This window comes from Herpailurus yagouaroundi, unplaced genomic scaffold, assembly GCF_014898765.1.
Source record: "Herpailurus yagouaroundi ecotype Mexico unplaced genomic scaffold, PumYag 160, whole genome shotgun sequence".
Taxonomy (NCBI): Eukaryota; Metazoa; Chordata; class Mammalia; order Carnivora; family Felidae; genus Herpailurus; species Herpailurus yagouaroundi.
In genome coordinates, this window is record NW_024412401.1 from 36,124,186 (window position 1) to 36,139,447 (window position 15,262).

Sequence of the window (15,262 nt, forward strand, 5' to 3'; positions counted from 1 at the left end):
AGGTGGATGCAGGGCTTGAACCCACAAGCTAGGAGATCATGACCTGAGCTGAAGTTGGATGCTTAATCGACTGAGCCACCCAGGTACCCATTTTAGTGTTTTAACATTACAGTGTATGGCTTGACAAGTATGAGGGAATCAATATGCAGCAAAAGAGGACAAAAACTAATTGAAGTTTTTGGGCTAGATACCAAGTAATTGTACGTTACATTTTGAGGATATGTATATATGGAGTATTAGTTAAAACTGTAACAAGCAGGGGTGCCTGGGTGGCTCAGTTGGTTAAGCAGCCGGCTTTGACTCAGGTCATGATCTTGTAGTTTATGAGTTCAAACCTCACAATGTGCTCTCTGCTGTCAGCACAGAGCCCGCCTTGGATCTTCTGTCCTCTTCTTTCTTGCCCTTTTTTGGAAATACATACACACACATACATATATATATGTATACATATACATATATATACATATACATACATACACACACACATATATATGTATAACAAGCATACAAAACACAACATTGGACTTCATATTAGGAGGCTTGAGTTCTGTCTCTTCAGTTACTCTCTACAATATTTAATTATCTCTCAGTTTTATTCACTACAAAATTATGTAACTTAGTTACCTTCCAGTTCTTAAATTCAACACTCTCATAGTAGGCCATGATGTGGTGGGGTGCCTTTTATCACAACAGTTTGGACATATTAATGGGTAGTCTATGAAAATTATGTTGACCATCAGTCAGTATTTAACATGATACTTCCATTTTATAAATGAAGAGTTACCACATACTTTCCTTTCAGAGTTTTTAAAATGAAAATACTCAAATGTAAGAAAGAGTTAATGGAATAACTACTATCAGTGTGTTTTTAATAGGATTCTATGCTTTGTTCATTTTCATGCTTACGTATTTTTAAAAAAGAATTTCTTACATACCCTTTTATATCAAGTATTTAAGTTAGAAAAATGAAGCTATAGAAAAGTTATCTCTGGGCGCCTAGGTGGCTCAGTTGATTGAGCGTCCGACTTCGCTCAGGTCATGATATTGCAGCTCACGAGTTCGGGCACTGCATCGGGCTCTATGCGGACAGCTTAGAGCCGGGAGCCTGCTTCAGATTCTGTGTCTCCCCCTCTCTCTGTCCCCCCCAACTTGTGTTCTCTCTCTCTCTCCCAAAATAAACATTAAAAAAAATTATCTCTAATAGATACTATTTCCTACATAAAACAGGATGCCTAAGGTTATTATTATTTAAACATATATACCAGCCAAAATAAATTAAAAAAAAAAAAAAAAAGAAAGTTAAGATATAAACATCAAAAGCTACAGAGGTCACATTTGCCTCTTAAGAGTGTTGTTCCACTTTACCTGATGAAGAACTTCCAGAGTAACAGGGTAAAAGAGGTTTTCAATAATTATTCGGAGCACAGGGCTCTGCCCAGGTATGACTGTGCCTTCATTGGTAGGAGCTCCAGGAAGGGCCAGGCTTCCTGACTGGACAGCGCTGACAGCCTGCAGTGCAGCTTGGGCTCTCTATAAAACAATCCAAAATAAGGAAAAAAATACATATCTACTTTCTCTAGATGCACATATCCCAAATTTGTAATCAGTTAAGATTCAAAAGACTTGCTTTCTTATCACAATGACACAATATTTAAGAAAGGTACTTAAAGTTACTTGAAGAAACGAAAAAAACACATGGCAAAAAAAAAAAAAAGAGGAAAATGTGGAGATGATTTTTATTTCCTAATTTTTAAATAACAAAAAAAAACAGTGAAAGTAACATTAAAGATGACTTAAAAACCACTCAAGTCCCTCTTCTTTTTCCTTCCCTGAACCACTGAGTTCTAAAACCTTTGGGTGGCATATGATAGACGCAAATATGGAGCTATGGTGGTTCAGAGGGGGTTAGGAATGCATCCCTATAGGAAGGCATCCTGGCATAAGCATCAGAGCCTGAGCGATGAGGGCAGCATCTACATAGTAGGCTGCCTGGCAAGGGCAACTTGCGCCCAAACAAGGTAAGAGAGGTATCTAGCGTGGGGGTGGTTCAGTGCTAGACATCAAACCTGAGGAATATGAAAAGGGTAAGAAATGCGTCCAGAAGAGAATAGCCTGGCAGGACTGTTAGAGCCCAAGGAGAGTTAGGAAAGGGCCCACATGGTGTGAACCAATGCAGTGAAGACAGTCCAAGCAGGGTGAAGAGGAGGTCCATGAAGGCCTGACCGGGGTAAGAAGGTAATTCAATGGTGGGGCAGCCTAAAATAGGATGTAAGAACCCAAGCAGGGGCAGGCAGACAAGCTTTTATTTTTTTTTTTAGCAAAAAGACCATATTTACTTATAATAGAACATTTACAGAGCACCAATTGCAGGTATCATTCTATGCATTCACTATACAACTCTCTTTAATTCTCACAACAATTTACGAGGCATGTATTATTACATTTTTTTCAGATGAGAAAACCGAGTCTGAGATGGGTTAAATGGTTTGTCTGGAGTCACACAGAGGACTGTAAACAGTGGTACTTAAACACTTGATGAAAATCTGAAAATGTCTCAAACACAATTCTGAACCCCACTTCTGTCAAACTCCTGGAAACGTCCATTTTTATTGTTCTTGTTGTTATTGAATTACAGTTGACGTACAATGTTATATTAGTTTCAGGTGTACACCATTGTGATTTGAAAATTCTATATATTGCTCAATACTTACCACAAATGCAGTCACCATCTGCCACCATACAACACTAATACAATATTATTGACTATATTCCCTATGCTGTACTTTTTATCTACATGACATTTATAACTGGGAGTCTGCACTTCTTAATACCTTTCACCTATTTTGCCAAACCCTCCTCCTAACCATCTTCCTGTGTGGCAACCACTAGTTTGCTCTGTGTATTTAAGAATTTGTTTTTTGTTTTTCACTTATTTTCTAGATTCCACATATAAGTAAATCACATATTTGTCTTTCTCTGTCTGATTTATTTCACTTAGCATAATACCCTCTAGCTAGATCCATATTGTTGCAAATGGCAAGATTTCATTCGGCAGATGAGTTTCGAAATAGCATGCTCCACTAAAAAGACCAGAGTGCCCTAAAACAAGTCGAGTTCCAGAACTGGAGCAAAGACAGTACAAAACGAGTAACTTTTTTGTTTCTTTGGTTTTTTGTGTTTGTTTTTACTAGAATGCAAAGAACTGTTCAAATATTTATGGAAACATGCCAAAAGATAGAAGACAGCTTCTTGAAGGGGCTCCCACTGGCCAAATATAGGACAGTTTGAGAATCAAAATAGTGATTGTAACAAATAACAACCCATCAAATAAAACAGGAAACCTTAAATCCATACTGGTGTAAGTTGACAGTTGGTAAGAAGTATATATATACTGCTTTAAAGTACCTTCCCCCAAAATATTCCTCTTTCCTCCTTTGTAAGTCATAACTTTACAGTGGAGAAGCCAAACATGAGCCTCATCAAGGAATCTAAGAGCACAACATCAGTAATGCAACAAACTGAAATTATGTGCCACCTGATATGATGCAATGAGAAAAAAAGGACATTACTTCTACGATGTTCCTGTCAAAACTATATACACTGAATGTAATCACAAGGCAATACCAGATAAACTCAAATTGAGGGAAATCAAGACGACAGACTGCCTATAATTATCCAAAGTGTCAAATCAAGGTCATGAAAGTCAAAAACTGAGGAACTGTTTCAGACTAAAGAACACTAAAAGATGTGACTTCTAAACAGAACATGTGATTCTAAATAATGTTTGTTTTGCTCTAACAAACATTACTGGGATGATAGGCAAAACTTGAATGGGGACTGAGGACTGAAAGTCAATTTCCTAATTTTGACCTCTATATTTGGTTGTGTAGGAAAATGTCCTTGCTTATAGGAAATGCACACTAAAATATTGGACAATGAAGACCGATCAGGTAAGCAACTTATTCATAAATGCCTGAAGAAATCAAAACTTGCATTGTATCTGTAACTCTTTTTCAATTTTATGACTGACTCAAAATTTAAAACCATTATTTAGAAAATGAAGTGGGTGAAGGAAGGAAAATTTAAGGGAAAAAAGCATGGTTAATGATTAATGAAATCAAATGCAAGTTTTCATCAATCTCTTTGTTCCATTCTCATCATTCCTTAAGAATGGTGATAATTAGTCTGTGCCACAAAATGAAAAAAAAAATCACCACTTTTTTACATATTATATTCACTTCCAATTTTAAATTAACATTTCTTGTGTTTTGCTTTTATTATTTTAATTTTTAGTTTATTATATCATCTCTCTAATGTGAGACATTATGCTATGACAAATAACATTAAAAGAAGAATCTTTCTGAAGATTGGCTTTTAACTTTGTGTATGCTTAATAGATGAACTTCCACTTTTTTTTTTTTAAAGTTTATTATTTATTTTGAGAGAGACAGCAAGAGGGAGAAGGAGAGAGAGAGAATCCCAAGCAGGCTCCACACCAGAAGCACAGAGCCTGATGGGGATCTGGAACCCATGAACCATGAGATCATGACCTAAGCTGAAACCTGGAGTCAGACACTTAACCCACTGACTCACCCAGGTGCCCCAGAACAACTTCCACTTTTATGCTTATATGCAACTCCTTTTTTATACTTTTTACCAGCATTTTTAGGCCATATAGATTTTTATGTATCAGGTAATATTCAAACTGCCCAACATTCAGTTTCTAAAACATCATTATCTTTGAGAACAATGTATGTGTAATTATTTGAAAATTTTATATCGTTTGATTTCAAAACTGTGCTCTTAGAAAAACAGCCATGTGTACGGAATACTGAGCATCCCAAGCCTGCCTCAAAAACAGCAGTTTATCTCGTACATTTTACACTGGGATCCCCAGTAAGAGTTTACTTGCAAAATGGGTTCTATTGTTTTCAAGTTTGAAAACTGAGTCAGACTTCCACTTTGAGTCTATAATTAGCAGAAGGTGTGGGTCCATTAATAATTAATTTTAAAAAGACCCAGAAGGTAGAATTAGCAGACAAGAACATGTGGGACTCGAACTCATGACCCCAAGATCAAGAGTTACCTGCTCTTCCGACTGAGCCAGCCAGGTACCCCTATATTTTTCATTTTTAAATTTATTTAAATTTAGCCACATGTAGCCAGCAGCTACCATACCAAACATAACTCTAGAACGTCTAGGCAAAGACTTCAACATAGAGAAGTTCTAAATGGAATAATGGTTCTTTTTTTTCTTAGATCAGGAGAATTAAATCTTTACAAAACTAAGCCTGCACAACCAAAAGTAAACTTAACCTTGCTGACTTTACTTCATTATGCCATCAATCATTCTACCAATCCTTTTTATTAAACAATCCTACACATATGCTTCCTGCTACTGATATTACTATTTTTCTCATAGCTCCTCTTCCTTCACTCATCCTTTTTGGCATGGGGGGGGTGCCACAACAGAGAAATAGGAGAAGCCACGGTACCTATTGTGCTAATCATTCTAGAGTTCTCAACATATTCTGCATTAGTATTTCACAGAGCACTGAGTACAAAGGTCTCTGAGCAGCAGGCATGCAAGAAATGCTTTTGACAATAAAAATCTGAGAAAATAACACCTGAAGACAGATTTATTTAATAAATAACTCTGTAGTTTCCGTTTTTAATTAGACAAAACATTCAAGTAAAAAAAAATAATAAAATTGAGGCACACTCTCCACAGAGGGCAACAGAAAAGTTGGGGGTGGGAGAAAATGAGAAATATTTTCTTAATATAAAGAGATTATTTCACATAGAAGATTTATGTTCTGTGTATTTGATGCTAAAAATTATGAGGCAGAATTCCTACTATGGGAGATAATTTTTTAAATGTTTTCTAAACAAACTCGCTGGAATAGTTTAATAACTTAATAAAGGAAACAGCAGTAGCATGACTGGAAATGCAAGTATTTCATCAAGGTGAGGGGAGGACAAATAGACCTCATATAAAATTTAAACATGTCTGGATAACGTGAAAAAGACATTTCTAAAATTGAGATAGAAATGAATGTACAATAAAATGCACAGACCTTAAGTGTAGAGTTAGATGATTTTTTAAGAAAACATTTTTAGGCAAAATCTTTCCATGGTTATCTCTGCAGATTTATAAATGTCCACCCACAAGGTAAAAAAACAAAATAAAACAAAACTGTCTATACCCTAATGATGGTTATTAAATAAAACCATTTCTCAAATGCTGTACCTCAAAATACAATCTAAATTTTTTTAGCTATAATTTTAGTTTACATATTTTTTAAGCTTATTTATTTATTTTGAGAGAGACAGAGAAAGCACAGGTGGGGGAGGGGCAAAGAGAGAGGGAGACAGAGAATCCCAAGCAGGCTCTGCACTGTCAGCTTGGAGCCTGATGTGGGGCTAGAACTCACTAAACCACAGGATCATGACCTGAGCCAAAACCAAGAGTTGGATGCTTAACTGACTGAGCCATCCAGGTGCCCCAACTATAATTTTAGTTTAAATAAAAAGATAAAGATACTTGAAGGGCTCCTCAGTTGGTTGAGCAGCTGACTCTTGATTTCAGCTCAGGTCATGATCCCAGGCTGAGCTCTGTGCAGAGTGCGAAGCTTGCTTAAGATATTCTCTCTCTCTCTCTCTCTCTCTCTCTCTCTCTCTCTCTCTCTCTCCCTCTCTCCCTCCCTCCCTCCCTTTGCACTTCTCCCCTGCTTGTGTTCTCTCTCAAATAAATAAATAAATTTTAAAAAATATTTGATATTCACCTGACCCTCTCTGGCAAGTATGTCCATAGGCTGGAAAAGAAGTTATGTGCATGTTTTGGGTTACCTTGTTATTCAGAGAATAAAAGATAATGAAATAGTAATTTACCAGTTTCCCAGGGCTGTCAGAAAAAAAAAAAGACATTTGGTACATTTTATGTATGCAAACAAGTACCTTAAATTCTGACTTCAACTTTGGTGTAGGACTTTGAATAAAAGAAAAATTATTATATTTTATCAAACATCAATGTATAAAAATTGCACAAAAATAACAAAATGGAAAGGGCACTAGGAAGAAATCAAGGCTATCGAAGAATTAACTAGGTCATTTCAGCTGGCTGTGGTTGCCAAGCAACTGGAATGCCTCACAGTTTCTCTTTAGAATAATCCAGTCTTTAAGAGTTTTATTAAATTGTTTATTCCTTGTTCAAGACTTATTCTAACATATTTAGGAATCACACTAATAAGAAAACTGCCATGACTTACATGAATGAAAATTTAAAACTCTAGTGAAAGACAGGAGTCAAAATACATCCTCCTCAAAAGAATCATAGAGCAATATAAATATGTTAATTATCTCAAATTAATCTATAAAATCAACCCAATTCCAATTGTGGTTTTTTTTTTGGGGGGGGGTAGAAGTTATCTAAATAATTCTATTATATATGGAGACATAAGTAAAATACAATAGCTAATTAATGTCTGAAAAAAGTATAAAAGAGGGATTTGCCCTACAAAATATTAATACTGGAGACATTAGCTCTAGGGACATGAAAACAGGAATGGAACAGAAGTGAATACAAAAGGTAGTCTGGATTAGACATGGAGTGCACACCATGTGAGTAGCACAGACATAAGGGTATATCAGAGCCAGGCAAGCAGAATGTGTATGCATGTCTAAGAAGGGTATACATGCATGTTTTAAGTAGGTACAGCAAATGTACAGAAAACTAGAACATGACAAAGAACAAGTTTCACATAAGTAGATAATAAATGGGTTATTCAAAAAAACGATAAAGGAGAAACTGGTCAATGGGAGTTAAAAAAAGAGATCAAAGCCTACCCTCACTCCCCACCTCCAAAATATTTCTAATAAAACAAAAATTTAAACATTTAAATAAAAACAACTAAAACATAAAAATATGAGAAGAAAACACAGGTAAAAAAAATTAAAAAAAAAATTTTTAATGTTTATTTATTTTTGAGGCAGAGAGAGACAGAGCATGAATGGGGGAGGGTCAGAGAGAGAGGGAGATACAGAATCTGAAACAGGCTCCAGGCTCTGAGCTGTCAGCACAGAGCCCGACACGGGGCTCAAACTCACGGACCGCGAGATCACGACCTGAGCCGAAGTCAGACGCCTAACCGACTGAGCCACCCAGGCACCCCAAAAACAATTTTTTTAATGTTGGTATACTAGGTCCTGATGAGCATGGTATCAAAATCAGAAACCATAATACAATCTTAAGAGATGTGACTATTGTGTAAAAATATTTTTAAAACCGCATTAGTAGACAAAACTCAGAGACAGAAAGTAGACTGTGGCTGCCAGAGGCTAGGGGGGCAGAAGAATGCAGAATTAGCGTTTAGGGCATAGAGTTTCAATTTGGGAAGGTGAAAGAATTTATTTTTTTAAGTTTATTTACTTATTTTGAGAGAGAGAGAGAGAGAGAGAGAGAGAGAGAGAAGGAGGAAGGGGAGAGGGAGAGAGTGTGAGAGAGAATCCCAAGCAGGCTCTGCACTGTCAGCACAGAGCTCAAAGCAGGGCTTAATCTCACAAACCATGAGATCATGACCTGGTGTCCCAAGGTGAAAGAATTCTGGAGAAAGATGGTGGTGATGGATTGCACAATATGAATGTACTTAATGCTGCTCGGCATTTACAAAATGGTAAATTTCATATGTAATTTACCACAGTGTTAAAAATGGGGGAAAAAACTGCATCAAAAGAAATCACTATACTTTATAAGTTATCAAATAAATATTAAGTAAACAATAAGATATGATTTCATCCTCTAATAAAGATGACAGGAAAACTGCTTGCTTACACATGAATGGCACCCTAAGCTGGCACATATTCTTTAAAAAAAAAAGCAATCATGTGGGGCACCTGGGTGGCTCAGTCAGTTAAGTGACTGACTTTGGCTCAGGTCATGATCTCACCATTCATTAATTCAAGCCCCCCATTGGGCTTTCTGCTGTTAGCACAGAGACCACTACGGGTCCTCTTTCTCCCTGTCTCTCTGCCCACCCCCCCCCACACTTGCACACATACCCTCTCCCTCTAAAATAAACATTAAAAAAAGCAATCATGAAACGTATATCAAAATATAAAATATGCATATGCTTAGTCCCAGCAATTTCACTGCCACAAATGTTAACTAGTAAGAAAATGTTGCAAGTGTGCTAGGATATGTAAGAATGTTGCTACAGTGCTATTTCTAAAAAGTGTAAAATTGGAAACAATTTCAATGTCTATTAACAAGACATTGGATAGATTATGGCTGTCTTATAGAAGGGAGTATTATGCATTTACTTAAAAATTGTGAAGTAATTCTGCCTTTATAGCCATCAAAAAAATATCCATGACACATTATAAAGAAAAAATATGAGCTTTCAAAACATTAGGATTCCACTTATGTAAAATTATATACACAGATAATAATACACCTGGATAGAAAAGGAATACACACCAAACTGTTAGCAAATGTTAATTAGTTGTCTCTGGACAACTGTGTTGTTGTTGTTGTCATTTTTACTTTTCTGGACTATCTGAATGTTTTACCATGAGAATGGATGCTATTTAGAATTTTGAAGTCAATTTTTCATTTACAAAAGTCTACACTATTTAAAAATGTCTAACATCTCATTTACTAAGTTTATATAGGTTATTATATGCCACTAATATCTCTTAGAACAAGCTAAGGATTATGCACAGAAAAAGTCTTTGTTTTAAAAATGTGGAAAACTAATTTCAATTCAGTAGCTTGCACTATAATGACTTTCAGCACAGAATCAAAGGGCTGGAGGAGTTCTTTTACCTAGAGCAAGAGTATAGGGCCCAAACATGCTCATAACATAATAAAAAAACCTCTTTCTTGCTTTGTGGATCAATTTTTCTTACCCTTAAGTAACTTCAAATTACTATTTTAGCTACTACAAATCAACCTGGAGAGACACAAAAGATGAACTACAGTCAATATGAACTATATCAAAATAAAAACTGAAAAATGAGGTTAGAGATGTTGATATTCTACATTCCACATTCACCTAGAAGAGTCAAAAACCATTTAATGAACATATCTATACAAATTCTTATTAACATCTTAAATGTTAACATCAAATAGAAGCGGCACTGAAATTCTTAATGCCTTTGTTATATATTCTAAGTATTCTATAAAAAGTTCCTTTTGGACTTGAAATTTTAAGAGATAAGAATGTAAGTTTTTCTCTTAACTCGCGAAAAAAGTTTCAAGGGCAAACTAAATTTCTGCTATTTCTGCAGTCAAACGCTCTGCCTCTGAGCTATACCCCCAGTATCTGTCATTTCTAGCACCGCAACTTCAAACGTATTTCTAAATGGCACTACTTAAGCCTTCAGGTAAGAATTTACATACATAATCTTTACTAATAAAGCATCCTAACAGGAAGGAACATGATTTTTTCCTCTCTGAGAAATAGAAAATTAATCTTAAGCTATTATACCATGTATTCTTGTAGCTTTTTTTTTTTTTTTGTAGCTAATTTTTTAAATGCTTTCAATACTTACAGCTTGATTAGGTAGATTGTCAGTCTTAAGTTCTCTGTGATTGGAATACTGAATAAAAACAGGCTGGCTTCGAAGGTGAGGAGTAACAGGAGTGTAGTAATTCACCATAGTAACAGCAGCTTCCTCAGAAGCCATTTCTAAGAAAGCCTGTAATAAACACAAGAAAGTAAAGTGAAAGCTCATGTTTTTGAAAGACAGCTAAGAACTATGAAAAGACTCTTGCTTCAAAGTGTACCACTGATGTTAAACGAAAATACATATGAAAAGTCGAGTTCAATAAAGGATTTGGGACTGGGAAATTGCCAGTTGAATAAATGATTTCATGTGGTTTTTTATTTTCCTCTTTTTTCTCTTTCTTCTAAAATCTAGAAATAATTAAAAAGGTGAAAATAAAGGTGAGCATCAGTACTGTAAAATGGATGCTTTCAGGGGTTAGAATTTAATAGTTCTTTCCTAAATAAGAACTTCTCCAAGATGGGGCATGATTTGTTCTTTTACCTTTTAATTAAATAGCTGTTTATGATACAATTAAGTTTATGATACAATTAAATGCAGAATTCAGGTGTAAAGGCTCAATTGTTCAAGTTAGGGAAATGGGATAACATCTTTCCTACATTAAGTCAATATTGATTTGAATCATTCAAGTGACTTTTTCTGAGATCTGTGTTAAAAAATACAGAGGCAACAAGCCCAAAATGAAGTCACCTGTACTAAGCCCAACTAAGCCCACATCACCAAACCAGGAGTTAATACCTAACAATTATAGTTTCAACCTCTCCCAAGATTAGAATCTTAAACCAGTTCATCTGGAATTACTTGGTCAGCACTAGTGAGGTTATCTGCCTGACAGACCCCAACCATTCCCTAAAGGAAGATGACCTTGCCTCAAACAACTCACTCTACTAGTAACTTCCTTGTCCCACCCTATTCTGCCTACAGAAGCCTTTCATTATGCACTGCTCTTCACAGCTCCTTTCTATCTGCTGGATGAAATGCTACCCAATTCACGAATCCTTGAATAAAGCCAATAAAATCTTTAAAATTTACTCAACTGAATTCATCTTTTAACATGTGTAATCATTGTACAAATATTAGATATCTGAAAAATAACACAGGAAGAGCTGAGATCAGAAAAGGCTCCTTGAGATCTATGTCTTATTCCACACATGGCCTCTTCCAGCTGTAAGAACTCCTGAAACTTCTGTGAGAGGTTCTGCCACCCTACCATAATGGTTAGTTACGAAGATGAAATACTAACCATTCTGAGCCCCCAGAGCTACCTATAATGGACATCTCAAATTAAAAATGTATAGGAAGAACTCCTGATCCAAGTCCATGCAAATTTCTAGTTTGATAACTCAATTCTTTTTTACTACAACAGAGCATGTAATTAGCAAGTGTACAGTAACCACTTCAAATTATATATAAAACACAATTTATAAAAATATGTTTATTAACAAAATTTCCTGAACATATGAAATGGGAAATATCTGTAAGTCAAACTATTTATTTGTTTATAGTTATCTTACTAAGTGTTTCTATTTGGCAAATATTCCAGTAAAGGAATATTAACCTGACAAACGTTAAATGTGATGCTTAACTGTATCCATCAAATGTCACAAATGAACCAATTAAATGCTTTAATTAACAACATTCTATGAAGTAGTAATGTTAGCCACACCACAATAGATCAAATATCATTAATTAACTGATCCTCAATAAACCAATAAATTCTACTATCTTCAAGAAATGCACTTTAAAACCATTATCTGTATCAGTAATATGCTTTTACTAATTTTTCTAAGGAAGATAAAAATGATCAAGGTAACCAAAAAGCAATAGCAACATTTCCTGTCTGGTTTTTAATCACCTTTTCAACAAAGAATATGTAAACTTTTTGCTAATAATATTCACTATATAGAGGGAGAGTATCTTTCTGAAAACCCCTTCATAAATGCAAAGAACTAAACTCAATGTCTAACATTAGTTACACAAAGGAAAAGCTAAACAATATCTTTGGAATACATGATTATTATTATAGAAAATTTTTCTTGAAAGTATATACAACCTAAAAATTCATACATAAAAAGAACTTTTTCCACGCGGACCCCAGGAGGAATTATTTAGGTTTTTCTAAAGTATCCAAAGAAATCGATTTTCATAATAAGCGGTGGAAAAAAAAAAATCCCAGAAGTCACTAACCACAGAAAGGCTGGCGAAAATATCCCGTATGCTGCCCTCAACACTCCCACCTCTAAGCGCCATCAGAAAGATTACAGCTACAAGTAGTTCTAATCACATCACTCTCTTGCTAAAGTATATAACTAACAAAATATTTTCTAAACATGATTTATGACTGAAAGATAAGCAATTAACACAATAGCACTGCAGATAAATAATAAACCCAGAACCAATAGCAGAGACAAAAACAAATTGTGACATTGCTGCCCCTCACAACCATCTAACAGAATATACAGCATACACTGCATGAAACATGATAACGTACATGATACACATACACGATACATCTCACAGCCATTAGACTTGGCCATGTTGGCTCTTTTAAAACCACCCAAACCATATATTCTCAGTAGTGGCAACTGAGTTAAAATAAAGATCCAGGCACATGTAAGATTTCCAGAAGATGTAAAATAAATGTGTAAACATACAAGAGCTAAATACTAAAACATGTTATTTAGCCTCTCATTTAAATAACCTCATCCGAATTAAACAGGAAAGTTAGTTTCACTAAAGGGCCAGAATCAGACATGATAATCTCTTTCATGTCCAAACACATACCAATCTGTTTATAAATATATTTGTTTCTTAAACTTATTTACAAAAGTGTAAGAACATAGGGTCTTATCACAATGTACTACACAATGTTTAGGGCTTAAATCTGTTGTTGTCTTCTTACCAGCAATGCTCAGTTTAAAAGATTTTCAGGACAACCAAAAACTGGGAAAGAACTAAAGAATTCATCCTAATGGGGTCTGAGTTGGAACAAAAAAGCAGGTGATTACTCAAATCAACATAACAAGTATTATATTTTTGTCATGGTCACCACAAAAGCAAGTTTCCTGATTCATCTTAAGAAAAACCTATTAACTTCTGAAATGAAGAACCTCTAACAATCTCTTTTGAATTATTAAAGAAGTTATATATTAATTCTAAACTAAAATACACTACACATTTCTATACAGATTTTGGAAAACTTATTCTTTAACTACCAAATGAGGCATAATTTATATCCTCTCTGTGTCTTGGTCTTCTGATAATCACAGGGTATTTTCATAAACTATTTTGTAATTAAGAATATAAAATTTTTTTGTTCAGGAAGAAAAGGACAAGTCATTGAAAAAGAGATAATCCTATGTCCTGTGTTAATATTTTTGTTTGTTGCTTCCTGTCATACATAAAAAAAATTCTATTTAAAAAACTACTTTATGTAAATAAAATGAAATTTAGAAAATACAGAAAAGTTCAAGAAAATAAGTCATCTTTAACACTAGTACCCAGAGATAATCACTGTGGTTCAATCTTTAAATATTACATACCTGGCTCTTTCCTTTCAACATCAAAAGATTAGTTACTTTGCCAAATGGTAGACCTAATGATATGACCTCTGCTTCGGTGACATCACTTGGAATTTTGCGAAGATGGAGAACACGAGAAGGCGAACAGGGAGGTCTATCTCCTTTAAATTTCTTGTTGTCATTCCCATTAGCTAAAAAAATATAAGATTTTTTCAAATTACTGAAACTAATTTAGGTTGACATACTACATTAACCCTATTGTCACATTTCATCTCCAACAGTTTTAGTTTTTGAAATTCAGGGAAACTCTAGGGCTGATCAGAGATAAGGACAGTGGAAAACCATCCACTTTCAATGAATGTTTTTGGTTTTTCATGGCAAGTATTAAATTTTTTAAAAATTGAAGTCTGATTTTTAATTTCAAGGAAAAGTATTGGATAAATAAATTAATATAGAGAGGGATCAAATTCCTCTAAACAACTATTGTGAATGGAGAATAATGTTTATAATGTCTTTAATGTATTTTTAAAGATATTCTGCTAACTTGTTCCCGTGCTAAATAAGTAAATATGAACAATTAACTTTCAGGAAAGACTATAAAAGAAATTTTATATTTACCACATCCTGAGGGGATTTGGATTCGAGCTGTATCATTATGAAAATTAAATTTATTTCTCAGGCATTATGTAGTTTTTACTAATCTATTTATAAAGTGTTTTTTAGAAGCTAAATTGCGGTTTCCTAAGACAATCTTATTCCTTATCATGTAACAGTAGGTCTTAACATAAGCATCTTATTAGAAATGCAAATCTTCAGCCCCACCTCAGACCTACTAAATCAGAACCTAAGGGGTGGCACCCAGCAACCTGTATTTTAACAAGCCCTCCAGATGATTTTGATGCAATCTGAAGTTTGAGAAGACTGCTGCACAATAAAGAAATCCATTATCCCAGTTACAGCTAGATTTTACTTAAATTCTTTTGTTTTAACACTGACAATAACTAGAATTGATAAGCCTGTAATGAATACTCAAATTTATGTACATAAGATTCAGAAATGTTTTTCCTTGGGAAAAAAGCACCATATAAGACTGAATGCAAATTATCTGAAAGCCCTGTTTCATTACAGTGTGTGTGTGTGTGTGTGTGTGTGTGTGTGTGTGTGTGTGTGTGTGT

At 34.7% G+C, this 15,262-nt stretch overlaps 1 protein-coding gene across 8 annotated transcripts in view; it reads right to left on the reverse strand.

Moving 5' to 3' along the window:
* The window catches only part of PTBP3 (polypyrimidine tract binding protein 3), a 122,228-nt gene that overhangs the window by 46,212 nt on the left and 60,754 nt on the right, over positions 1-15,262 (reverse strand). For 5 of the 8 annotated variants that reach the window (XM_040481962.1, XM_040481961.1, XM_040481966.1 and 2 more), the window contains 3 exons: positions 14,109-14,278; positions 10,552-10,698; positions 1,366-1,530 (listed from right to left, as the gene is read on the reverse strand). In XM_040481962.1, coding sequence (XP_040337896.1) covers positions 1,366-1,530; positions 10,552-10,698; positions 14,109-14,278 — 482 coding nt within the window. The remainder of the gene's footprint in view (positions 1-1,365; positions 1,531-10,551; positions 10,699-14,108; positions 14,279-15,262) is intronic. The other 3 variants (XM_040481969.1, XM_040481967.1, XM_040481963.1) reach the window with 2 other exon arrangements.